The sequence below is a fragment of the Adiantum capillus-veneris genome, chromosome 7 (genome assembly GCF_014529385.1).
Source record: "Adiantum capillus-veneris isolate H3 chromosome 7, ASM1452938v2, whole genome shotgun sequence".
Lineage (NCBI taxonomy): Eukaryota > Viridiplantae > Streptophyta > Polypodiopsida > Polypodiales > Pteridaceae > Adiantum > Adiantum capillus-veneris.
In genome coordinates, this window is record NC_140937.1 from 6,273,065 (window position 1) to 6,299,354 (window position 26,290).

The window sequence follows — 26,290 nt, forward strand, 5'->3', positions numbered from 1 at the left end:
CAAAAACTTCAAGAGCGAGCTAAAAATGCTAGGGAGGGAAAACCGCAGAGGGGATGCATGTCTCGTCCACAATCTTAGAGAGCTTGAAGCACTGATACCATGTGAGAGTGGGCAAGTGTGAAAGGAAGAAAGAAAGAGAGAGAGAGGGAGGGAGGGATTCAAAAACACCAAAGAATGGGAAAGGGGACTATCCATCATGACCAATCAGCCCTATAAAGCACCATATACAAGAGGCTACACATACATCCATAGGGTGGCAAGACACCTACCTATATCATAGGCTAGAGCACATGGGGACTCTTTAGTTGTCTTAAGAGAACTAAAGAGTCCCCATGTGCCCCATAGTACACCCCTATAGTAGTAGTAGCATTTTCTAGCTTTCTAGAAGGCCGAAATTGGCAAGAATATAGCCATAAATGGGTACTTTCTCTCTCTAAAACTTTTCTATCATCGCATTGCTACATTATAAATATAAATAAAAGAATTTCTACCTTAATGAGCCGCATCCCTTCATGATGCATAAACCAATCTTCTTGCCTATTGACTTGGGCCAAAATTGGCAAGGACATAGCCTTTTAGTTCAATCGAAAGGGGGTTTCTTAGGTACTTCTTCTCCCTAATACTTTTTGTCCGTCACATTGCTCAATTTATCTACAAAAAGGGGGTTTTCACCTTAAGGAGCTATGTCCCTTCATTATGCATATATTAATTTTCTTGTCAATTGACTTGTACCATCTTAACAAAGACAACACCGTGCTCATCAATCTTGAATGAAAACTTCTCAAATAGAGCAAGCATGTCCCTCTAATTTTGGGAAGCAAGTGAATTAACTAGAATATGGGTGGATGCTTTGCTGGTTGAAGGAAAAAATGAAAAGGATGTGGGAGGGCCTGTCCCTCTAATTTTGGGAAGCAAGTGAATTAACTAGAATCTCGGTGGATGCTTTGTTGGTTGAAGAAAAAAATGAAAAGGATGTGGGAGGTGTTGGGGCACGTGGAGGGCAAGGAGAGGACTCAAGAGGGAGAGGGAGAAGAAGAAGAAGAGAGTTTTAACGTCGTAGGAAACTGTCCCAAGAGACCTTAAAGATCTTGCCGACGAGGAGACAGTTGCCGCGCGTCTCACACACACACGCACACACGAGAGAGAGAGAGAGAGAGAGAGAGAGAGAGAGAGAGAGAGAGAGAGAGAGAATTTTCTGCTTTAGTGTTGCGACGATCCAGCGAGGTGTTGCGGTTTTGCTGAGGATGGGCTGCTCGAATGAGGATTGAGTGGAGGATCCTCCTATCAATGAGTACAAGCGTATGCGAGGAGGTGCACGGGATGGCAATCTGTGTGTGTCACAGTAGTGCACATCTGACTCTCTTATTCTCACCAAAACAAGTCAGCGACAACCGAGCAGAGGGGTTGCCTACTACGCAGCTAACCAGGTGTGGCATGTTGATGTAGAGCAGAAGGCAAACTTTGTACCAGAAGGCAAATTTTGTTGCTGCAAAGAGAAGTGGCAATGTTCAAAATGCAGCTAAACCGCTTGAATGCTATAGCATGCAGGTTTTCAAGCCTTCTTGGTAGGATCAATATGTGGTCCTCCTTCTGCTTGTTCTCAATGACAGACCCACACCAGTCTCTCTATGTGTCTCTCTTTCTCAGTCTCTCTGTTGCTCTCTGTCTCTGATCATGCCTTGCGGACAAATCATGCAAATATCTAACGGCGTATATCATCGCAGAACGTGGACAGCACCATGCACTGCGTCCACTTGGATTTACCTCCATATGAGATGTCCGTTGTCCAGTGTCTGCAGACATGACAAGGGCGCATGGGACGGGACTCCAGCGATAAGGCACATCACGTGCACACCGTGGGAACCAACGACCAGCAAAGTTTTCCTTTTGTGAAACCCAACCGGAAAGAATCTTCGAGGTTAATTAACTAATGAGATAGTGAATATACACATGAGATCCATACTCATTTGCTCCAAGATTATATTAAATAACAAGCTAGAGCTTCTACTACCTTGAGACATGGTTATTCTAAAAGCCATTTCTGAGCTTGATTCAGAGTAAGTTTGTACTATTGCCTTGTAGATGGTCTATAACTTAGTATTTTGATTTATGGCCTCTTTCATCATCTCTCACGTTGATAGCTCACGTTATGTACCCTATGAGACCTAAGGTTCATCAAATTTCAAGATGCTAAATAAAAACTGACCCTATCTCAACTACATGCAAGTACAGAAATCGTGCTTTTTTGGCCTTAACACTTTTGCACCTTTTGAACTTGTGGCAATGTTCCAACTCTTGTACATGCCTTATATTCAAGTTTTCCTTCCAAAAGGTTATTGTACACATGTGTTAGATCTGGGTCTCACTATGCACTAGTGAGATTAGCAAAATTAACTTCTTATGCTTAAATAATGGTCACACTTCCTTTTCCTCAATTTAAGAAGATGAATGAAGCTACCAAAATCATGTTTTTTCCCTGTATTTGGAGAGTTCAATGAATACTAACTAATGAAAACTCACATCCTTTTTCGACAAGAGTCGATGCACGTTCTCTCCTTTACCTTTGGGGTATGTAGCGTTTTTTCTTTAAAGAGACTTCTATTTTCAATTCTTCTTTGCATATATGAGCGAGAGTGCTACTTTGTGCTTCATCTCACTAATTTTCTTAGTCATAGGGGGACTCGGCTCTTATTTTCTCGTCACAAATGTACCAAAAGTCTCACTTTACCTAGTACAAGACAATTATGAGGTCAAAAAGTGTGCTTCTATGTGAGACTCCAAAAATTGCAAGCTTTAGGTTACCAACAACCTTGACTTTTGATGTACACCTAGCTTTGTGCAAAGTGCTCCAATGATTCTAGAGGAGGATGAGGATTTGGAAGTCAACTTCTGTCACCTTTAGTCCAATTTTCCAAAATCAACAACAATTTTCCACTTTGTGGTCTAGGTTTTGAGTGTCAAGGATCCAAATTATCACCAGCTTACCAAAAATTCCCCAACCCAATGTTGTCCTTTAAAACACCACTGGTAAGGCCTCTCATTTGCATGACAAAAAAGCTAATCCAATGGTCACAAGGGTGCTTAATTTATCATCAAGTATCTAAAAAAATTTGTCACCATGAAGGCACAGACCTCTAAACCAAATGCACAAACTTGAGCCATGCAATCATTACTTGTTCAATTCTTGGGATGCATTAATCTCATTACATATATGAAGCTGCATACCAACCAGTACTATTAGTACTTACTCCTTTCAAACAATCAAAATAGCTTTGTTTATAGTTTGTACTATAGTTTGGTTCCCAATCCTCTGCTTTGATGTTCACATCGTCTCCCCCTTTCCTTAATTTGATCAGATCTATGGTTTTGGTGTATTTTTCAAATGAAGTCCAACAATTTAGCTAGCATTTTTGCACCAAGTGTAAGATGAAAAATTGAATCATGTACATCTTGTTGAAAATGGGGAGCCTCATATTCTCTAGCTACACACCTTTAATGCAACCATAAAGACTTTTGACCACATAGCTAGTAATTTGAAAGCTACTTTCTAAATTTTATATATAATTATACCCTTTTTCTTTCCAGCTTTTTCTAGCTTGTGGTTGCCTTTCCCTTCCTATTTTGGTTCTCCTTTGAACTTTACCTCCTCTCCACATATAAAGTCTGTAGCATGTCTCTCTACCTTTTGTTCCCTATCACTCACTCTATAACTTTGCTTCCTAGCACTAGTTTGTCCTTTTTCAAGCAAAGGATGAAATAGCTCTTTTCTTTAATGCTTTAAATTCAAAAAGTAGTACTCCTTTGTTTGTGTAGTGTACTTTACCTTCTCTCTTTGCTTACTTGCTTGCTTGCTTCTTCAATGCTCATACAGACTCATACTTCTTTCCTTCCAAAAGGAGGAGAGATCTCATGATTTCTACTAATTAATAAGAGAACTTGTAAGGTATCACTTGTTGGATCCATAAGAACAAACTTGGAATAATGCACACACAGGCATATGTGCGCATTTGATTTTGTACTAATAAGAGAGCTTGTAAGTTGGAATAACGGACACATAGGCATATGTGTGCATTATCTTTTATATAGAAAATATCAATGTATGAAGGCATATTATGTTTTATATAAAAAATATCAATGTATGAAGGGACACACACACACGCAGGCGCACGTGTGTGTGTGTACGGTTTTGCACACACATAGAATATCAAGAAGCTTTTTTTTTTTCTTTGCAAAACCCACAATATGTGGGTGGTATATTAGCAAAACCAAGAAATTACATCAACTTCCGTGCTCAACACGAGCCACGGAATCAAACAGACACGACCAACATCACCATAGAATATCAATAAGCTTAAGAAAGAGTGCATTGAGTAGATGTAATAATATATTTGGTTTACTTTTGTCCAACCTATTGGAACAATTGTTGTGCTCCCTTTTGGCTCAAAAAACAAAGTATCTTTAATTGAAATGAGCTTTGATTTCACAATTATATGCACTTGAATTTGAGTCCAACCAAAAAGGTATGTGTTCAAGTCTCATCGCTAACATATGTTATAGAGGGTGGGAGTAGCCAATCCTCAAGGAGCCCAATGTAGTAGGAAGTAACATTTGTCAAAAGGAACTTAACTATTTTTAAAGGGGGCGTGACTTTATGGCTATATGAGCTTGGATTCAAATCCAACACAAAAGGCTATGGATCCAAATCTTTCTGTGTGCTAGCTTGGATCGGAATATGAGGGGTAGCCAATCCTCTAAGGTGCACAATCAAGGTGGAAGTTATAGTTCTTAAAAGGGACTTGACGTTACCAAAATTGGCTTTGCCATTACCTTAAAGATGATACGAACTTAATTTCCATTCATTAACAAGGTGAGAAGACACAAAGGCCTGCTAAGCTAAGGGGAGATGAAGGAGAGCAAGTTTAAATACATGCCCATAATCACATGGAATTTTTGTTGTGATTTACTATAAAATTGTATGATCTATTATACATATATAATCCCAAGTAGTTTATATATTACAAAGAGTCCCACTTAAATACTGTGAAAGGTGCGCATTGCATATCAACAGTTTGACATAAGATAAAATGAAAAGAAGTAAAATAACAACAGTAAAATTTAAACTCAAAACATAAAAAATATTTTAGCGTTTTTTTCATAAGAAAATATAAATTTAATAAACATAATAAAACAAGATAGTAAAATGATTTTTATGAAGTTTTTAAATGAAACAACTTTTATCAATACCTAATATCATGGGATCAAACTCTTATGAATACACTTTTTAGTCCAAAAAGGTGAATGCAACTTTGAAAAATAGCATTTAAAAGAATATCATGTCTTTCTATCCACAAGACTTTCAAGGAGCCTTGGGACGCTTGTCAAGCAATGAAAATTGAACTACCTTCATCCATAGTGCATTAAGGCCTTTAACATGTGAAAAGGCTCAATGATTTTATGGGCATCTATATCTATCTATCTATACTATATATGAAGCAGCTTAAAATTTTCAAGGAAAGAGAGACCCTCCATGTGTCACATTCTGCTTCATTTCAAAAAGAACCTTAAAAAACCATTTAATTGAAAATGCAAAAGTGAAGGGTAAGTACTAGTACTAGGATGGTAGAAAATGAAAAGCGTTTTGAGGGAGTCTTGGCACTGAAAAGTCAAGAAGACCTTAGTACTCTATCTAAATTTATAATACTTACCGGTCCTCAATTTCAGAGCTGACCCACTAGCTACTTTTATTTTTGAAAATCATTTGAAGGGTGGCTTTCCTTTTAATTTGGAAGGCCATAAATAAATTTTCTCCATGTGTTGCTCAATGAACCTCCTTTCGGAGGTTTGCAAGGACCTTCTATGTCGTAAATGATCTTTGACCTCGATGCTCAAAGTTCAAAAGCTAGATGTATGTATTCGTATGTGTGTGTGTGTGTGTGTGTGTGTGAGAGAGAGAGAGAGAGAGAGAGAGAGAGAGATACCTATTCTCTCGATGTATGTGAATATAAGAGACAAAGCGATGTGCCATTCCCCGAGGTGTTGGCACATTGCACAAAAGCTTTTCACATTTGCATTGCAATAATGAAGTACATTAAGCTCGACAATTTAGTGATAGGACTCCAACAGTTTGTTACAGAAGTCCTCCACGCATTATGTGTGTGTGTGTGTGTGTGTGTGTGTGTGTGTGTGAGAGAGAGAGAGAGAGAGAGAGAGAGAGAGAGAGGGAGAGGGTGAGGGCACTCACACCGGCACTAGAGAGAGGGGAGGGAGAATAAGCATTGTTTTTACAATCAACAATTGACAAGGCAATAATCAACAAAATCGACAATCGAGAATCAAAATAAAAAAATCAACATTGACATCTATGAATTTGAGAATTGACAAAATTGAGAGTTGTCGCAATTTACGAAGTTCAATTCGACAAATTTAAGGCAGAAGATGTGCAAGCCCAAGGTAGGAGCAGACCTCAACAAACGGCAAATGTGGATGACAGGAGGGAACTCCAACAATTCTCGGGTATTTTTAAAGGTTTTTACGCTAGATTTCTTTGAGCTTTGTAAGTGCTCTCGCCTTTGGGTTGACTTGGAATTCAAAGGTGAATCTCAAATTTTATAAGTGGAATTGAGGTTTTCTCAAGCATATAAAGACAAATTAGAATTTTTGAAGCAAATCTCAAAATTTTATAAAGGGGGTTACACTAAATCGAGTTGAAGCATAGTGCTTTCTCCTAGAAACTTAGAAAAGTTGCATATGAAAAATTTTAGTACTATGTGGGTTTTCTCACCTTCAAATCTATATTTTAGGGATAAATTTCAAAATCTTCAGGTGAGATAACACTAAATTGAGGATTTTTCAAGCACTTGGCTATACTATATCTTTTCTCAAACATTTTAGAGGTAAATTTACTATATTTGAAGTTTTTTGCACTAAACTTCTCTACACTTTGTAGATTCTCTAAACATTAATTTATGTTCTCTAACCTTTGTATTTTTCTTAAAAATGCTCTTAAGAGCTTGATTTGAATTAACTCAAAATAAATACACACAGACCTTGGCATATTCTTTGCATAGGGGTCTCCAACCAATACAACATATGCACACTGTGACCCAAAATATACTTGAACATTTTTGCAAGTACACTATATTTCTATTAAGGATCTAACTTCTTCTTCTTGCCAAGACGCTTCCTCTTGCTTGATAAAAGCCATTCACAATTAGAGATAAGTCTCAAAAAAAAAAGATGGAATTCTACTAAACTTAAGTTTTTTCCTCCAATTGTTGTGGGTGTCCTAACATTCAAACTAAATCTTACGAGTGTGTGGCCCTTCCTATGGAGAGAGAGAGAGAGAGAGAGAGAGAGAGAGAGAGAGCCCTTTCTTGGCACCCAATCCACTATTTTTCTTTCTTTTCCTTGGTCTCTCCCCCCCTCTTCCAAGCCCTTTCCTTATGTCACATGGAAAGGGCCTCCAAAGTGCATTAGATATAGTTGAGAAAATTTGTAGGTGGGATTATACTAAACCTAGGGTTTTCTTGAGCACTGGGGTACACAATAGTTTTTTTCTATTATTCAATAGTCTATTATCTATACTCTTTATAATGGAGTTTGGAAAATTAGAGGAAGGAGAGGGTCTCCACATGTTGCTTTTTTGTTGATTTGCATAGCCTATTGGATCAACACCACAATTGAGTTGTTGAGTCCCTATTGGGTCCTCCTCTTACCATGGACACATTATAGAGCCTTTGAAAATTGAGTGAAGTAGTTCAAATTCTATGCGATTCCATCCTTTTCAATGACCTACAATAGTCAAACTTGTACGCCTAACAACTTGCTCTGTGTGTGTGTGTGTGTGTGTGTGTGTGTGTGTGTGTGTGTGAGAGTGAGAGAGAGAGAGAGAGAGAGAGAGAGAGAGAGAGAGAGCGCTCTCGCCACTAGCATGTAGACCGAGAAAGAGAAAGACTGAGGTGGGTCATCGGGACCAAGATCAAGACCTTGATTAGGATAGTTACTAATGATCATGTAGAGGTGAACAGGGGACAAGCATTGTCCATCGGTAGGGAGTGCTTGGTAGTAGAAGATGGGTGCTAAACTTGTACGCCTAACAACTTGCTCTGTGTGTGTGTGTGTGTGTGTGTGTGAGAGAGAGAGAGAGAGAGAGAGAGAGAGAGAGAGAGAGAGAGAGAGAGAGAGAGAGAGAGCTCTCGCCACTAGCATGTAGACGGAGAAAGAGAAAGACTGAGGTGGGTCATCGGGACCAAGATCAAGACCTTGATTAGGATAGCTACTAATGATCATGTAGAGGTGAACAGGGGACAAGCATTGTCTATCGGTAGGGAGTGCTTGGTAGTAGAAGATGGGTGCTCAAGGCACTAAGTGTGCATGGGTTTGCTTGAGCTACTAAGAGTTTGTTCTGGTAACAAAAGAGTAAAGAGCTAATGGCTTAGGTGGGAGTAGTTGTAGCCACAACTCGTACAGACTGTGTGTGTGTGTGTGTGTGTGTGTGAGAGAGAGAGAGAGAGAGAGAGAGAGAGAGAGATGTAGGAGCTCATTCCATTGTCCAAACTTAAGGGATGCATTCTTCTCCATGCTCTCTCTCACCTCCCCATCAACGATGGCACTTCCCTGTACATTAGAGTACTATGGGCCCAAGTTGATGTATTGAGAGATATTTATTTGCAGGTTATGATGGTGATGTAGTAATTGAAGCAAAAAGTTAAAATGAGTCCTTTTCTTGCAATGGTGAATAAAAAAAGACCTTCATTGGGGATGTAGAATGCATAGCATCTTAGCATTAGATGCATTTGGGCTTCTTCTATGGCTAGCAATGTTGTTTTAGCTTCTAGGAGCCATTTATGCCGACTACTTTAGCTTCACATATTTGGAGAATTTTTAGATGTTTTACATCTATCCCAAGACATGTGTGTGTGAGAGTGTGTACGTGCATGAAAGATAGAGAGAGAGAACATATTTTAAACAAAATAGGAACAATCCAAAAAGGGACACTGGAGTGTGTGTGTGTGTGTGTGTGTGTGTGTGAGAGAGAGAGAGAGAGAGAGAGAGAGAGAGAGAGAGAGAGAGCCATGTTATCTTCGTAAAGTGATTCCAAGGACTACAATTTCATTCTCCTCACACGTGGACACACAAATACACACACACCTACCTATATATGACTTCGTGTGTGTGTGTGTGTGTGTGTGTGTGAGAGAGAGAGAGAGAGAGAGAGAGAGAGAGAGAGATCCAATAACCATGCTTTTCTTGACCGCAACAACGCGCGGGTCATATACTAGTCCCCTTTCATAGGCCAAAAGCAAATCAAACACATGTGAGAATCTAATGAGATGAGAGAACCAACCTTTCATCGCACTTTGGGTCCCCTTTGTGGTGGCCATTGGACATTATCAATGTGTAGTCACCACAAGGTCATAGGAAAGGGGTACATTTTCAAAGATAATGCGATTTAGATTGACAAGCTCAACCTTGGCCTTATGTGCCAAGCCTACACAATGAAGAGAGCACTCTCCTAGTGCGCAACTAAGCGGTCACAGTCATTGTGATGTAAATCAAGTTGTGGGTTTGAGTTGCCTTGGCTATGCCTCAATTGTACTTAGTCTTAATAACAAGCACCATTGTAAGGTGAGACACACATTTCCCGAACTGTGGTACAAACTTATAAAATTTTACTGTTTTCTTCAAGGGAAGCTCGATATTTTGCAAATTCTGCCGATTAAGGAGACACGAAAGGTCAATTGTCTACAAACATTGGTTCCACATTCTTGGCCTATGAGCAGCTTACACCTTCATGGTGTTGTGTGCTCACCAGGGCTCGATTTTTTTTTTCCAAAAACTTGGCAAACCTACATATGTGAAACAATAGAGGTAAGTTGACAAAATTTGAAGGTTTTTACACCAAACTACACTAATTTTTTCAAAATTTTGTAGGTTTTCTCACCTTCTAATATAAAATTTAGAGGTAAATTTCAAAATTTGTAGGTGGGATTACACTAAACCTAGGTTTTTTTTAGAGCACTGCCGCGGCGGCCACTGCTCAATGCTAGGCCATAGTTGTACGATGCAAAGAAGAAGATAACGCAAAGCCTCAATTTGACATTTGGGTCATGCAATCATTCTTTGTTAGCATTCCAATCCAGTTTCCATTTTCCAGCAGAGTTGTCGTCTTCCGGATAGATAGAGCGAGTGTGGCAGTCCCTCGTCATTATTGAAGGTCCGTCATTGGTTAACATGTGAGGGAGTCTCAGAAGCTGAGACTACCACTTGATGGGTTGCCGATCTGCATGCAGAAAGGCAAGCACTTGCAGAGCTCTCTCCTCTCACGCTTCGGCATCGTCTCCTCAAAGAGAGGGAAACTCTCTCTAACAGCTCAGAGTGGCTTCTCTGCCATCTTGTAGCACCCTTCAGCAGAGAGTTATCTGCGCGATCATCTACTAAGGCATGTCAAGTGGGCTCCTCTCTGGGAAGCTCAGTTTTTCTCCCCCCCGCCCTCAGGGGCATGCGAGTGCAAGACATGACTCAAGAGACGTGCAGAGTTATCAATGCATTGGCAACATCCATGCGCTTGCTAGTATCATTCGCTGCAGTGGGGAGGCACGTGTTGCTGAGAGTCCCATAACGTACATGAGCTTTGCAAGGTCATTTCGTGTCTCCTGGAATCACAATGTTGGCCTGCATTCTGATCGAGTTCTCTTGCGTGCACTCTCTTCCTACACGGACTCAGAAGGAGAAGAGTACACTGGCAGTTCACAAGCAGGGGTACACGCTTCACAGAAAGCTGAAGATTCTCTTTCGAGATCTGATGGCAGTGCTCTATCTGACAGAATGCGAGGCATGGCAGATGCTTTTGGCATCTCTTCTCGAACTGCTTTTAGTATAACAACTCTGATTTCTTTAGCAGCTTTAGTAATGCCCCTCTTCATGCACTCATTAGGGGCTGGAATGCCCTTCAAGACCAAAGCTTTGTCCTATGTAACACTGCTGTTTGGATTTTACATGGCGTGGAACATTGGTGCAAATGATGTTGCTAATGCGATGGGCACTTCAGTTGGGTCGGGGGCCTTGACACTTCGCCAGGCAGTGATGGCAGCAGCTGTGCTAGAGTTTGGAGGTGCTTTTTTGATCGGTTCTCATGTTAGCCACACGATGCAAAAGGGTATTTTGATGGCAAGTGTCTTCGAAGGCAGAAGCTCATTGCTGTTTACAGGCATGTTATCATCTCTTGCAGCTGCCGGTACATGGCTACAGGTAATACTCATTTGCAATTAGTTGCCTCCTATCTCACTTACACAATTCTACACGCTACAAACACGTTAAATTACTGAGCATGGACAGTAGGTTATACATTTTAAACAGCTAATAAAACATGGGTTGGTTAGACTTCAATGACCTTTGTGTCGTGCAACACTTGTGTGAATGGGGATGTGTGAGAGGCAATGAGTTGCTCTTGTGTCAAAAAGTTGTGGAGGGATTGCGCATAGAAGTCTAATTATAAATCTTATTATTTTGATTTCTTTGGTGGTCTATGGTATTGTACTATTGTACGAAAGCCTTGAACTTCATAGTTTATGGCATTTTGCTAATCTTTGTGTGTGGCATTAACATTTTGGAGTGATGGATCTCTTCTACCAACGTTGTTGACGCGGCATGTGCGGACGCTATTGGCACAGCAGGTTGGACATGGTAGAGCTTTGGACATGGGAGAGCTTTTCGGTGTTAGTTATGGAAAGCATTGACTTTCTTAGCTTTTGGGTGCCAGTTTTGATTGCAAGTGCTTTCAGATGCCTTGTGAAAGAAGCAGGTGTAGCATGCATCTCTCTCTCTCTCTCCTTCTCTCCCTCTCCTCTCTCTCTAGGAGGAGCCATCATTTGTGCTAAGTAGCACACATTCAAGCAAGGAAAGAAGCTAAGGTTTGTGGAAGTGTAAAGTTTAGATCTTGTCACCAATTCAATTCCGTTGTACCTAACAGCTTATGGAAGTGGAACTGCGCCACTCTGTGTCTCTTGTTTATAGTGTGATGTTCTCTCTTTCAAGTTCAAGTGCTTGCTGTTTTGGTTTAGTTCGGTGATTGTTCGATTGCCTCACGAGTGGCTTGCCCGTTACTGCGTTCACAAGCCACTTAAAAGCACCTTCCATCAAAACTAGCGTCCAAAAGCTAAGAAAGTCAATGCTTTATAGACAATGAACTTTGAAACACATCCTGTCCATAAGCCGGCCAACAATAATGGTTTGGTGCACTCATCCATAGTGTTTTAGATACGTTTGATCGGTTCCTTGCGAGATGCATGTGCCTTGAAGTGCGACCCACGGGTTCAAACACCGATAACTTGATCTCCAACACAAGCGTCCAAATTATCTGTAGAGAGCTTCATTTTGCCCCTCTTTGCCGCTCACAAGGCTCTCTCTGGCTGAAGCTGGTTGGGGTAACGGCCAACTGACTAGGAATTTGGCGTCGTGGCCATTGTGGCCGCCACCACGTGTGCCATGCCGATCTCCTCTGTCAATTCTTTATCACCGTTATCTCTGTCCAGCTTGCCTTTGCCTTTGTCCTACTGTGAGTTTTTACTTTTGCCTTTGGCTTTGCATTCCCGAGCCAAACAAAGCATCGTGTCACATTTATAACAATGATTGTCGGACCTCGTGGGTATGGAGGCAGCTGAGGACTGGTTTTATCATCCTTGTCAAGCTTGCCTTTGCCTCTGTCCTCTAGCGAACTCATGCATTTGCTTTTGGCTTCAAAATCCCGAGCCAAACAAATTGACGGCTTCCTTGAGAACTTTCCTCGTGTACAAACAGCTAACTAGATGTTGGACGATCTACTTTCCATAGCCATTTGTTCATATTGGTCTTGGTTCATCTTCATTGATGCCATGGCTTCGTGGGAACATCCCCTTTTTATGCCTTTAATGCTAAAAACATTACTCCTTGGGCCTCTCTTGTCCATGCCTTTCAAAATGCCATTGTAAATTCTAGACTGCCAAATCGGTTCTTGTCTTAGCAAGTCAAAAACGCAACTTGGAACTGAAACCGGAAACTTGCTTGTGGCTCAACGTTTAAAAACTCAAGGAGAAAAAATTTCCTTATGGTGGTTGTCTTTTAAGACCTTGAAGCTTGAGCAAGGAGAGTTGGCTGTCGCCAATGCGTCTCAAAACGCTACCCTTGGAACCCGCGTTGTTGGCAAATCAAAACACGACCCTTGCTTCTTGAGGCGTTTCGGAACGCCCTCCGAAAATGCAGGCAATCATCCGATGTATTTCAAAACGCAACAACTCTAGGCCATGTGGGATAGTGTTTTACAACGCTGCTGCCTCCCAAGCCCGCCTGCAGGACACACCTAGACATTTATCCATAGCGTTTTAAAAAGCAAGAGAAAAACGCTAGCAAGAGTTCTTTGATGCCATCTTCTTCAGCTCCTTTAACTCAACGCGTGCTCCTCTCGACAATCAAGGAGCATGAGGCTTTGGTACAATGTCAAAGTCGACGATGCGGAAGCTTAAAACAATGGGGAGAATACACGAGAGAGAGAGAGAGAGAGAGAGAGAGAGAGAGAGAGAGAGAGAGAGAGAGAGAGAGAGAGAGAGAGAGAGAGAGAGAGAGAGAGAGAGAGAGAGAGTTGAACTGTAACAATGTCAGACTTTGTAAATAATTAATTTATTTACAAGAAAATAATTATCTAATTAGTTGTGTGCACATCAGAATAGAACTAGCAATTCTAGGGCCTCAGATGCCCCCAAATTTGGGCCAGAGCACCTCAGGGAGATCCTAGTAGAAAATACCCTGAAGCCCTAGTGGTTGGGAAATCGGTCTTCAATGAAGGGGTAGATAGTAGCCTCAAATTTCAGGCTCAAAAAATGACACGCGCCAGTGCAAGCACAAGAATGAGATGGGGTCCTTAGAACAGTAACCCTAAGATTATTTTACGGCCTTAGGATAAGTCAGTTAAACTATTTTAAAATTGTTTATGCTGGACCAAATGGCCAGGCAAATGTGAATAGGTAATGCCAGAGCGGTGCCGGTACGACATTGTGCTGGGGAGTAGCTACATTTCATTGGTTGCATCCATGTGTGCAGTTGTGGTTCAATTTGCACATTTCATTAATAGTTTATGAACTTTTAAGTGTGAAAGATGAAAGGTTTTTAAGTTATTAAGTGTGCCAAGTGGCACACTTACCAATGAAAACTAGCTCTCTCACTCACTCTCACCCTCTCTCTCTTCGTAGCGTCTCCTTGTCTGGCTGGCTATTTAGGAGCACCCCCTCCCCCTCTTCACAGGTTGGCAGTGCACCTACCCCCCAAAATGTGAGCGTTCTTTACGCATCGGAGCTCTCCGTTGAAGCTAGAGAATCAGCCCTTGTGGTGCGTGTGGAGTCTTGGAGCTCCCATCACCTAGAACAAGGTTTCTCTTGATCATAGGCTCCTGTGGGGGAGAAGATTCATCGCGAAAAAGTAGAAGAAAACTCTCTTTCTTTCATGCCTAGCTGCTTCAAATTCTCTGTTTTCAGCCCCTAATCACCTCCATTAGGGTGAATTTAAGCAAAGCACTCATAAGATCTAGTTCTTCTCTACCTACACTACGCTTACACTAAGTTTGGGCGATTCCATCGCGAAAAAGGTCTCTATTTCGGAATTGGAACATGCTCAGTTAACATTTTGAGGTTATGTGTAGAAAATTACAACAAGCATGTGTGCGTGCATTTTGCGTGTTTCTTCCTTGTTTTTATTGCAGGAACGATTATGCATAAAGGGACACAGTTAGCGGAAGGTAGACTCTCATTTTCGAGAGCTTCTGTTGTGTTTTGTGGAAGATAGACTCGTTTTTGAGAGCTTCTCAAAATCTCATAGAAGAGGGAAAATCCTCGTAATATTCAGAGAGTAGCTTTTGCACTCTCAGTTATATGCAGAAAAGAAAGAATAGAGGACGGGCTTTTGCAACGTTCTTGTGCTTGTAAAGATTCTCCCTTTGTAATAAAGATAATCTCTTTATGGGGGGGACTAGCCCATCTTCTAGTCGCCAATGAAGTGTCAAGCTCTCTCTCTCTCCAATTCTCTTGAGTATTGAAAGCAAACAATTGGTATCCCTATGGGCACCAATTGTGCTGTTTTTCTTGCTAATTTCTATCTTTTTACTTATGAGTTTGATTTTATGGAGCGTCTTGTCCTTGCTAACACTTGCCCAATATTTTTGCACAAGTTATGCAATGTAAGACGCTTTGTAGATGATCTTTTTGTCCCTGGCGTTCCTTCTTTTTAAGATTTTATATACTTGAATTCGAGTTCTGTAGGCGGAGGAATTTATCCCAAGGAGTTTTGTGAACTTACCTGTACCACAAATAGTGATTGTTGTGCCTTTTTAGACCTTAAGATTTTTCAGACTCCCTTGGGATTAGAAGTAGATATCTATGATAAGCGCCTTGAACCAGAATATGTCAATTTAAAAATCATCTGCATGCCTCACTTTTCTTCGAACATTTCTCTTTTAGCTAAGTACGGTGTCATTTGCTCTCAACTATTTAGATTTTCTCGTCTTTGTTCTAGTAAATCTTGTCACAAAGTGATGACGTGGCGGACAGCAGAAACCCTAAAATTCCTACAAACCCTAATTTTTGCCAAAAACCCTAAATTCCGGAAATCGCGAGGCGGATTATTAATTTTTTTTTTTTTTTTTGGAAAATGATGAGCGACGCGAATTTTGCTTTTGTTTTTTTTTATAAAAAAGAAAGAGAAAAGACTCTCTAAGAGAGAGAGAGAACTGATGCTTTTGATTTTAAAAGCTTTTGGGGCTCTGCTTTTGGGCATCCCTTGTAACCTTTAAATTAGTGGTGAGGGCCTCACTTCTCAGAGCATCTGGACGCAGAGTCTGAGAGTGAAACCCTAACCGCTCTCTTGTACTTTGATGATTGATTAATACAAAAAGAAATACCGAAAGGGGCGCCAGTCTTTGGGGCCAATATCTCTAGGTACGGAATTCCGCCGGGCCAGTGCAAATCTATTGTGATCTGTGAATTGTTTTGAAGTGGTTATTTGGTGCTGTCGCGGTTGATTCTTGACTTGGAGTGTCCAAGTCTGTTACAGTGGTATCAGAGCACGGCCGATTTCTCTTCTACGGGAAATCCGATCCCCGAAATTTTTTTTCCGCGGCACCTATGGCTTCAGGCAATGATCAGTCGACTCCCTCTGCATCTGGAGATGCGGGCTGGGATCACAACGAAGATTCAGACAGAGAGTATGGCCCGCCTCGGCCTACTTAGGCGGAGCAAACAGAGATGGAGCGTCGTCAATTGATTGGCGATGCAACAAAGATGATGCTCAATTTTGCCAAGGACCCGAAGATGGTAAAATATATGAACCAGACCTCTTTGAAAGAGGTACAGATGGAGTGGCAGAGAACCACAACACCACTCCCGAAACCCGCTCTCAAGAAACCTTCTACCTCCAAGAAATATACGGAGAAGGAACTGGAGAACGTGGTTGATGCACGGATTGCTCAGCTTTTCGACGTGCAAAAGAAAGGCAAAAAGCACGGCAAAAAGCAGAACAAAGGTACTGACTTCCCGGGATATTTGGGTCGTCAGTCGACATTCGACAAAGCAAAGAAACGGAAGAAGCGTGTTCGATTTGAAGGAGTACCCAGTTCTTCTTCTTCTTCTTCTGACAGTTCTTCTAGCTCCTCGGATTAGAGCGAAGAAGACAGAAAAAAAGCAAAAAGCGAAGCAAGACACAAAGCTTCGGAACGGGCAAGAAAAAGGCAAAGAAGGCTACATCTCGCCCAGAGACTGACAGTTCTACTGAGGACTCGTCTACAGACAGCTCAGATTCCGATGACGGAAAGTTTTATGCGAACAAGAAGAATTTTTACAAAGCCAACCAGTATGACTTTCTCGAAGATAACAGCAAGAAAGTCCGAGAGTTTAAGGAAGGTGGCCACTCAATCAAGTTTGATACTTTTCAGGATACTCAGATGCTTCGAAGGCTTTGTCTCTTATACAGCAGTTTGACATCGCTTTCGCGGGAGGACGCTATTCAGAGCACTCCAAGATTCGGAGAGCTGCCTCTTACTCTGAGGGGAATGCTCGTACTTGGTGGTCCACGCTTCTATTAAGCAAGACTGTGCCAGTTACATGGCTGAAATTCAAGAGGCTTTTTATTTCTTCTTGGTTGACTCAAGAGTTTGAGCGAGATATACGAGCTGCTTGGAACCATCTCCGGATGACCAAGAGCGATACAGTGAATTCTTATTGTGAAAGATTCTGGAGCTCTTTTCTACCCGCCTCTTCATTCAAGAAGATCTCGTTCAGAGAACAAATTGAGCGGTTTACCTTGGGTCTACCTACAGAGATCCGAGATCACTGCTTGGAACAGAAGTCAGCTTCTATTCAGGAGTTGATGAGTCATGCGAAGCGGGGCTTTGCCATTCACTCTGGCAGTCTGACCTACCCCACAGATGAGGCCATGACACAACGAGCCAAACAGACTTCTGGGAATGAAAGTAGAATGAAAAAGAGCAACCCAGAGAAAAAAAAAGGATGCACGACCCAAGCTTACTCCTGAGGAGAGAGCTCGCTTCATCAGAGAGGGGAAGTGCTTTGGATGCGGGAAACATGGACATATTTCCGCAAAGTGCCCTGATAAGGCACAGAAAGAACAGAATGATAAAGACGACGACAGGTCTGAGAGTTCGAGAGCAGCTGAGGAATGTGGCAGAAAAGGCAGATAGAAAAGCAGAACTGGTACCACATGGCGTGGGACTTGCACCGAATCAAATGAATGAAAGTACAAACTTTGGCGTTTTTTTTTTGGGGCAAAGTGAAGGATCAAGAAGCTCTTTTGAAGGAGCCAAGGCCAACTTCTTTTCACTTGGAATTGGCGGCTCGATTTAGAACTGCGCCCGACAGACTGACGCCACTGGCGGAGGTAGTTCGATTGGCACCCGGATGGGATGTTGCCATTACACCGAGCATTGGCAAACTTCGTTTGCAATGACAGGGGTGTTCAGGGCACGTGAGTGACGTTCTACTCGGGATCCCTTGGTACCACAAGAACTACGCCGTGGTTGACTACCGGGCCGAGAAAGCGACTTTGATAAATGAAGGGCTTAGAGATTGTACTTGATGAACTTCAGTTTTCTTACTCATTCTTTTGGGAGAACTGAACCATGGATAAAAGTTGAATATGTTTTGACCTGAAGAAAAGAACGCCAAGATTTTTTTCTCCACGCTCATGCCGATTGCTTTTGAGAGGGCCTGAAGATCATACCATTGATTTGATATCTGGAAGCACACCACCGAATCGGCCACCTTATTGTGTGAGCCGAGTACAGAATGAAAAGATTATGAACTCAGTGAAAGACCTCTTGGAAAAGGGTCTTGTCCAGCTTAGTACTTCACCGTATTGCTCTCCAGTGTTGTTGATTTTGAAGAAAGACAGATCTTGGAGAATGTGCATCGATTATAGCACTCTCAACGAAATCACCATCAAGAACAGATTTCCGATTCCTAGGATCGATGATATACTCGACAGGTTACAGGGATCCTCGTGCTTTAGCAGGATTGACTTGAAGAGTGGATATCATCAGATCAGGATAGCGCCAGGAGATGTCTACAAGACAGCTTTTCGGACGACTTTTGGGTTATTTGAGTTTTTGGTGATGCCTTTTGGCTTAACCAATGCTCCTGCGACATTTAACCGGATGATGGACAGGATTTTTCGAGAGTACAGGCTATTTGTTGGCACTTTCTTTGACGACATCATTGTTTTCTCGAAGAATGAGGCAGAACACAGAGATCATCTGCTTCAAGTCTTTTAGGCATTACGAGATCACACGCTAGTGATTAATGCAAAGAAAAGTGAATTTTTTCCTACCATGGATACACTTTTTGGGACACATTGTGTCAGCAACACAACAGGAGTGCAAATGGACCCGGCCAAGATAGAGACTATCCGTGATTGGCCCGATTTGAGGAATGTCCATGAAGTTAGAAGCTTCTTGGGACTATGTTCATACTACAGGCGGTTCATACGAAAGTTTGCAGAGGTTGCTTCCCCTTTGCATATCTTGACACAGAAAGGAGTACCTTTTTCGTGGGGACCCACAGAGGTGACTGCCTTTCAGACATTAAAAGAGAAATTGACTACGGGACCTATTTTGACTTTGCCGGACTTGCAGAAGTCATTCGAAGTATATTGTGATGCTTGTGGTCGTAGTCTGGGTGCGGTCTTGATGCAAGAAGGCCATGTCATAGCTTACGAGAGCCGTTTGTTCTCTAGGCCGGAGATGACAGCACAGATTTATAAGAAAGAGCTTTTGGCGGTTATCCATGCTCTTACTCAGTGGCGGCATTACCTACTCGGAGCGGATTTTATTGTCTTTACAGACCATCAGAGTTTGCGCTACTTCTTGTCACAGAAGCAGCTTTCGGAAAAGCAGATGCGGTGGGCGAACATCTTGTCACAGTTTCACTTCCAGATTGTCCATGTGCAGGGACAGAAGAATGTGGTGGCAGATGCTTTGTCTCGGAAACCGTTGGTTCTGGCTATTTCCGCGATACATCATAGGAGCTTCGAGGATATGGTCGATCAGTGTGCCACAGATACAGATTTTGCAGATATTTTCACACGGATACGGGATGGGGAGACAGTAGCTGGATACTCCCTTCGGGAAGGCTACTTGATGAAAAAGACTATGTTGTGCGTTACACAGCCGTTGAGGGAAAAGGTTATGACTGATTGCCACTGTCCACCTTTTACGGGTCACCGCAGCATTGCTACCACCATGAAAGGGGTAGAGAGAGATTTCTTTTGGCGGAGACTGAAGAAGGATGTGGAAGAGTTTGTGCGCAGTTGCTTGGTATGCTAGAAGGTCAAGTTTGACAGGCATAAGGCACAGGGATTGTTACAGCCTTTACCCATACCCACCCACCCGCCCCTGGGAAAATATTGAAATGGATTTCATTTTTTTTATCTCCCGAGAATACAGAATGATCACGATGATTTTCCGATTACATGGCACGCCTGAGACGATTGTCTCCGACAGAGACCCCAGATTTATGAGTTTGTTTTGGAAGGCAATTTGGGAGAACATTGGGACGCGGTTGCAGTTCTCGTCATCGTTCCACTTGCAGACTGACGGGCAATTTGAGATTGCCAATTCAGAGATTTTAGATTTATTGAAGTCTTGTATCTCGCATCAGAAGACTCAATGGGAAAAGAACTTACCTTTGGTGGAATTTGCCTACAATAACACGATACACTCTTCGACGGGGAAGACGCCATGAGAGATTGTTGAAACTGCTGCGAAGGTTCCATCCTTCCTGAGCACGAAAGATTAGAAATTTGAAGCGGATGAATATTCGCGAGATTTGGATACGGCTTTTGCCAAGGTTCACGAGACTTTACAGAAGTCTCAAGAACGACAGAAAAAGGCAGCGGATCGCCATCGTCGCGACTGGAAACTGAAGGAGGATGATTGGGTGCTCTTACTTTTGAGAAGGCACGCCTAAGAAAAAAAAAAGAGAAAGGAGAGGCTTTTTCCAAAGTTTAGTATGTGATACTACGGACCTTTCCAGATTACTGACAAGATAAATGATGTCTCCTTCCGATTGGACCTGCCAGATACTTGGAGGATTCATAATGCATTGCATGTGAGTCTCTTGAACCCTGTTAAGGGTGATGTGCCTGATGATGGGGAGCCTGATGAGCAACCCGAAGTGGAAGAAAACGAGGAGATCCTTGTTCCTGAACAGATTTTGGCACATAATGATACGAAGAATAATGGTAAAGTTCGAAGGCGGTTCTTGGTTAAGTTCAAGAATTATCCTGCACTTGATGCGAAGTGGATGGAGGAGGAGGACCTAGCAGATACTCCTCAGATTGTGAAACTTTACCTCGATGCTTTTGGTTTAGCATAGTCTACTCCAAATGGAACCCAGAATTCAGCTTGGCCGAAGATCTGGTGCAGTGGGATGCACAAGAGGGGAGTTACTCCACTCCTTTGTCAACAGATGCCTCGATTTTGATACTAAAGTCACTGATGTCTCTTTGAGCTTCAGGGATACTGAGAGCTGACAGTATTCTGCTGGATGACTTTATGAAATGGAATTCCTGATTATGATACTGATTTGTTCTTGACTTCTTGTGAGTGCAGGAACTGGTAGCCGAAATGACTGCAGCATTTTGGTCTGATTGATCTCGAATAGACATGGTTGCAATAGGGGTTAGTCAATCGGACATCGATGAGGTCCCGATTGGACCTAGATGTGATTGCTAGCTACATTGCCGATAAATCATGGTCTAAGATCCGAATGAATGTTGAATGTCATGTGATGTCCTGTGATGTCTGGTGATGTCCTGTGATGTCGTGTGATGTGACTGTCGATTTTGTACATGTGCTAGATGTGTGTTCCTAGTACGTAGGTACTAACAGTCAGTGTCTGCTAAGACGGTTTATGGCTTTTGTCGGTTTTGCAGGCGTAATCGCGGTCGATTACAATGCTTTCAAGAGGGGGGTATGTCACAAAGTGATGACGTGGCGGACAGCAGAAACCCTAATTTCTGCCAGAAACCCTAAAATTCCTACAAACCCTAATTTTTGCCAAAAACCCTAAATTCCGGAAATCGCGGAGGCGGATTATTAAATTTTTTTTATTTTTTTTTTTGGAAAATGATGAGCGACGCGAATTTTGCTTTTGCTTTTTTTTAATAAAAAAAAAAGAGAAAAGACTCTCTAAGAGAGAGAGAGAACTGATGCTTTTGATTTTAAAAGCTTTTGGGGCTCTGCTTTTGGGCATCCCTTGTAACCTTTAAATTAGTGGTGAGGGCCTCACTTCTCAGAGCATCTGGACGCAGAGTCTGAGAGTGAAACCCTAACCGCTCTCTTGTACTTTGATGATTGATTAATACAAAAAGAAATACCGAAAGGGGCGCCAGTCTTTGGGGCCAATATCTCTAGGCACGGAACTCCGCCGGGCCAGTGCAAATCTATTGTGATCTGTGAATTGTTTTGAAGTGGTTATTTGGTGCTGTCGCGGTTGATTCTTGACTTGGAGTGTCCAAGTCTGTTACAAATCTACTTTTGTTGTTCAATCTTGCCATCTTATTTCTTTACTAGTTGAAAAAGGATACTCATTCAAAAAAAGTTCGTTCATTTTTACATCGTAGTAAGTTTATTTTTAGTGTTTCTTCCTTTGGAATGTTCAAGATAATCAGTAGTAAATTCAATAGAAGTGGGGAGCTAAAAAGCCCACTTATTGTTTGACTTAATAACACCTTATGTTGTTGTTTTGATCTTTAGCGCTTCTAGTATTTTCACTATAGCTTGACAATTGCTAACCTTTATCATGGTTGAGTATGTCCATCACCTCCATAGGGTGATAGAATCTCAGCTCGTTGGTTTTGTAGAGTACGTTCAAAGCATGAATGGCCTCTATATAAACCTGCACCTACTCTTGGGCACTGACGACGTGAGTAGGGATGTCATAGCTGTTGTCCAAGCTATGCATGATAAATGTGATAATCTTATTCTTCCTGTTTGGACAAGTAGTGAAGTTGAGATCACATATTGTCAAGTTTGGTTCTTTGCTCTTCGTAGGTTTGTAGTAGTATTCATTTTTCGATTTCATATTTAGCTTACCTGAGGACTTAAGAATGTGTTCCGTTACAAGGGCGGCTACACATGGCTGTCTCTCATAAGAGAGGGCAGCCCTTTTGGCCTATAGAAGGAGGCCATTTCTACACACATTTTATAGTGTGAAGTTGATGCAACAAGGTGAGTGTGAGGTGGTGAGAGTGAAGCAAGGCGGGAGCTCCATTAAGGGTATAATCCCTTTGTAAACTACTTCTTGTTTTGAAGTACTAAAGCCATTGAGTGGCTGCTTTCCCGTGGACGTAGCCCACATTGGGTGAACCACGTATATCGTGTGTACTCTCTCTCTCTCTTTACTCTATAATCTCGTGTATATAAATCTGTTTCTCTCCATTAAGTAATCTACTCAATTATCTATTTAGCTACGTCTTATTTCCTAACAACTGGTATCAGAGCAAGGTTTGCTCGTAGCTAAATTATCTCAAGGAAAGGATTCCTTGAATTGAGTGGGAGTTATGGCGGAGGAAGGGAAGCTCAAGATTGAGAAGTTCAACGGCAAAAACTACCAACATTGGAAGATGCAGATTGAAGACTATCTCTACCAGAAGGACCTCTATTTGCCACTAGGCGGTCTTGCGAAGAAGCCCGCAACAATGGCAGATGAAGCATGGATTGTCCTTGATCGAAAGGCACTGGGAACAATCCGATTAAGCTTGGCGTCAACGGTGGCCTTCAATGTTTCGGAGATGAAGACCACGGAGGACTTGATGAAGTCACTTGACGACTTCTACGAGAAACCATCGGCATCCAATAAGGTATTTCTTATGAAGCGCTTGTTCAATCTAAAGATGGCAGAGAATGGTTCAGTTGCAGAACACCTAAATGACTTTAACACAAACATAAGTCAACTTCGATCAGTGAAAATCAATTTCGATGACGAAGTGCAAGCTCTCTACCGGATAGTTGGGACAGCCTTGTGATGGCTGTAAGTAATTCTATCTCTGGCACAAATACTGTTAAGTTTGATGATGTTGTGGGTGTTCTCCTAAGCGAGGAAATGCGAAGGAGAAGCACAAGAGAATCATCAAGTGCTGCACTGTCAGTGGAAACAAGAGGAAGGCTTAAGGAGATGTTCAAAAACCAAAAGGGTCATGATCGCTCAAGGCGGAGCAAGTCACGCACAAAGTCAGTTCTTGAATGTTGGAACTGCGGCAAGAAGGGCTACGTCAAGAAGGATTGCTGGTCCAAGAAGAAGAAGGAGACAGAGTCTCAAGACAACAAGCCAACATCGGAGGCCAATGTGGCAGGTAAAGTAGAGCAAGATGCTCTAATTCTCTCATTAGACAATGTGTCTAATTCCTGGATAGTAGATTCCGGGGCTTCATTCCATGCGACACCACACAAGCAACATTTCCAAGACTACACCAAAGGTAATTTTGGGTATGTATACTTGGGAGATGATGAAGCTTGTGAGATTGTCGGCAAAGGTACAGTTTCTGTCAAAACTGCTAACGGAAATGAATGGAAGCTTAAAGATGTTAGGCATGTTCCTTCTCTTCGCAAAAATTTGATCTCTACAGGACAATTGGACGATGAAGGTCACAACATTGCATTCGGAAACAAACGGTGGAAGATCTCAAAGGGATCTTTGGTGGTTGCCAAGGGAGAAAAAGTCGGTACACTTTACTTGTGTATTGTTAGCATGCAACCTTCAGCTTGTGCAGCAACTACAGAAGTTGACAGTGCGGTGTGGCACTACCGACTTGGGCATATGAGTGCCAAAGGAATGCAAATCCTTCAAACAAAGAAGCTTCTACCAGGTTTGAAAGAAGTGGACTTAGAGTTCTGTGAAAATTGTGTTTATGGTAAACAAAAGAGGGTAAAATTTCAAAAATCAGGAAATGAAAGAAAAAATAAAAAACTTGAGTTGGTTCATTCTGATGTTTGGGGTTCTGCAAGTACACCATCACTTGGTGGCTCATTGTACTATGTAACATTCATAGACGATGCGACTAGAAAAACATGGGTTTATGTCATGAAGAATAAATCCGATGTATTTTCCATATTTCAAAGGTGGAAAGCCTTTGTGGAGAATGAAACAGGTACCAAGGTTAAATGCTTCAGATCCGACAATGGAGGCGAATATTGCAGCCAAGCTTTTGAAAGCTTTTGTGCTAGCAATGGCATTCGGAGGCAAAGGACAACCCTAAGGACACCTCAACAAAATGGGATTTCGGAAAGGATGAACAGGACAATCATGGAACGAGCACGAAGCATGCGGCTACATGCAGGCCTACCGCTTGAGCTTTGGGCGGAAGCTGTAAGTACGTCTGTGTACTTAATCAATCGGTCACCCTCAACGGCATTGGATGGGGGAGTTCCAGAAGAGGCATGGACAGGTAAACTGGTGAATTATGCATTTCTCAAAGTGTTTGGGTATGAGGCTTTCATGCACATAGATAGAAGCCTAAGATCAAAGCTAGATGCAAAGTCCAAAAAGTGTTGCTTCATTGGCTATGGAGAAGGAGACTTTGGGTATCGCCTATGGAATCCTGAAGATGGTAAAATCTTAAGAAGTAGGGATGTAATTTTTAACGAACAAAATATGTACAAAGATTACTTGGAAAGAAAACAAACAAAAGAAACAGGTGATGAGTACATGGAGCTTGAGGACGGTGAAGACTCAAGGACTGCAAACGGTGACAATGTGCAACAACGTCAACCAAATGAGGAGCCTCAACCTATTCCCCGAAGATCTACAAGAGCAAGTAGACCTCCAGAAAGGTTTGTTCCTTCCTTCAACCATCTCTTGATCTCAGATTCTGGAGAGCCGGAATCATACGAAGAAGCTATGCAACATGAATCCAAAGAACAATGGATGAAGAGCATGCAAGTGGAGATGGACTCACTACATCGCAACCAAACATGGGAGTTGGTTGAGTTGCCTAAAGGTAAGCGGGCACTTCAAAACAAATGGGTGTACAAGCTGAAGGAAGAAGAAGGTGGGAAGAAAAGGTACAAGTCTAGGCTTGTGGTAAAAGGTTTTTCTCAAAAGAAAGGTATTGACTTCAATGAAATATTTTCTCTTGTTGTAAAAATGAACTCAATTAGGCTTGTCTTAAGCCTTGTGGCTGCTCATGATCTAAATCTCGAGCAAATGGATGTAAATACGGCATTCCCTCACGGTGACTTAGAGGAGGAAATCTACATGCTTCAACCAAAGGGGTATGAAGTAAAAGGTAAGGAGAAAATTGTTTGCAGATTAAAGAAGAGCTTGTATGGTTTAAAGCAAGCATCAAGACAATGGTACTTGAAGTTTGATCGATGGATGTTGGATCATGGATTCACAAGATGCAACTCGGATCACTACGTCTACACGAAGAATTTGGGAGATGGGAAATTCATCATCCTAATGTTGTATGTTGATGACATGTTGATTGCAAGTGCTAACATGCAGGACATCAAAGACCTAAAAGAGGAGCTGTCCAAATCTTTTTCAATGAAAGATTTAGGTGCTGCAAAGAGGATACTTGGTATGAAAATATCAAGGGACAGGACGAAGAAGACAATAAAGCTATCTCAAGAAGATTACATCAAGAAGGTACTAGAAAGGTTTGCAATGCAAAATGCAAAACCAGTTTCTACACCTTTGGCTGGTCATTTTAAACTAACGAAGGATATGTGTCCGAAGACACAAGAGAAGATAGCCTA

General features: G+C 41.9%; 1 protein-coding gene across 1 annotated transcript in view; it reads left to right on the forward strand.

The window, feature by feature from the left end:
* The first annotated feature begins 10,042 nt into the window (after positions 1-10,042).
* LOC147453387 (inorganic phosphate transporter 2-1, chloroplastic-like) overlaps positions 10,043-26,290 on the forward strand; it is a 67,609-nt gene continuing 51,361 nt past the window's right edge. Inside the window, exon 1 of the mRNA XM_086515579.1 lies at positions 10,043-11,250. Coding sequence (XP_086371705.1) covers positions 10,444-11,250 — 807 coding nt within the window. The 5' untranslated portion in view covers positions 10,043-10,443. The remainder of the gene's footprint in view (positions 11,251-26,290) is intronic.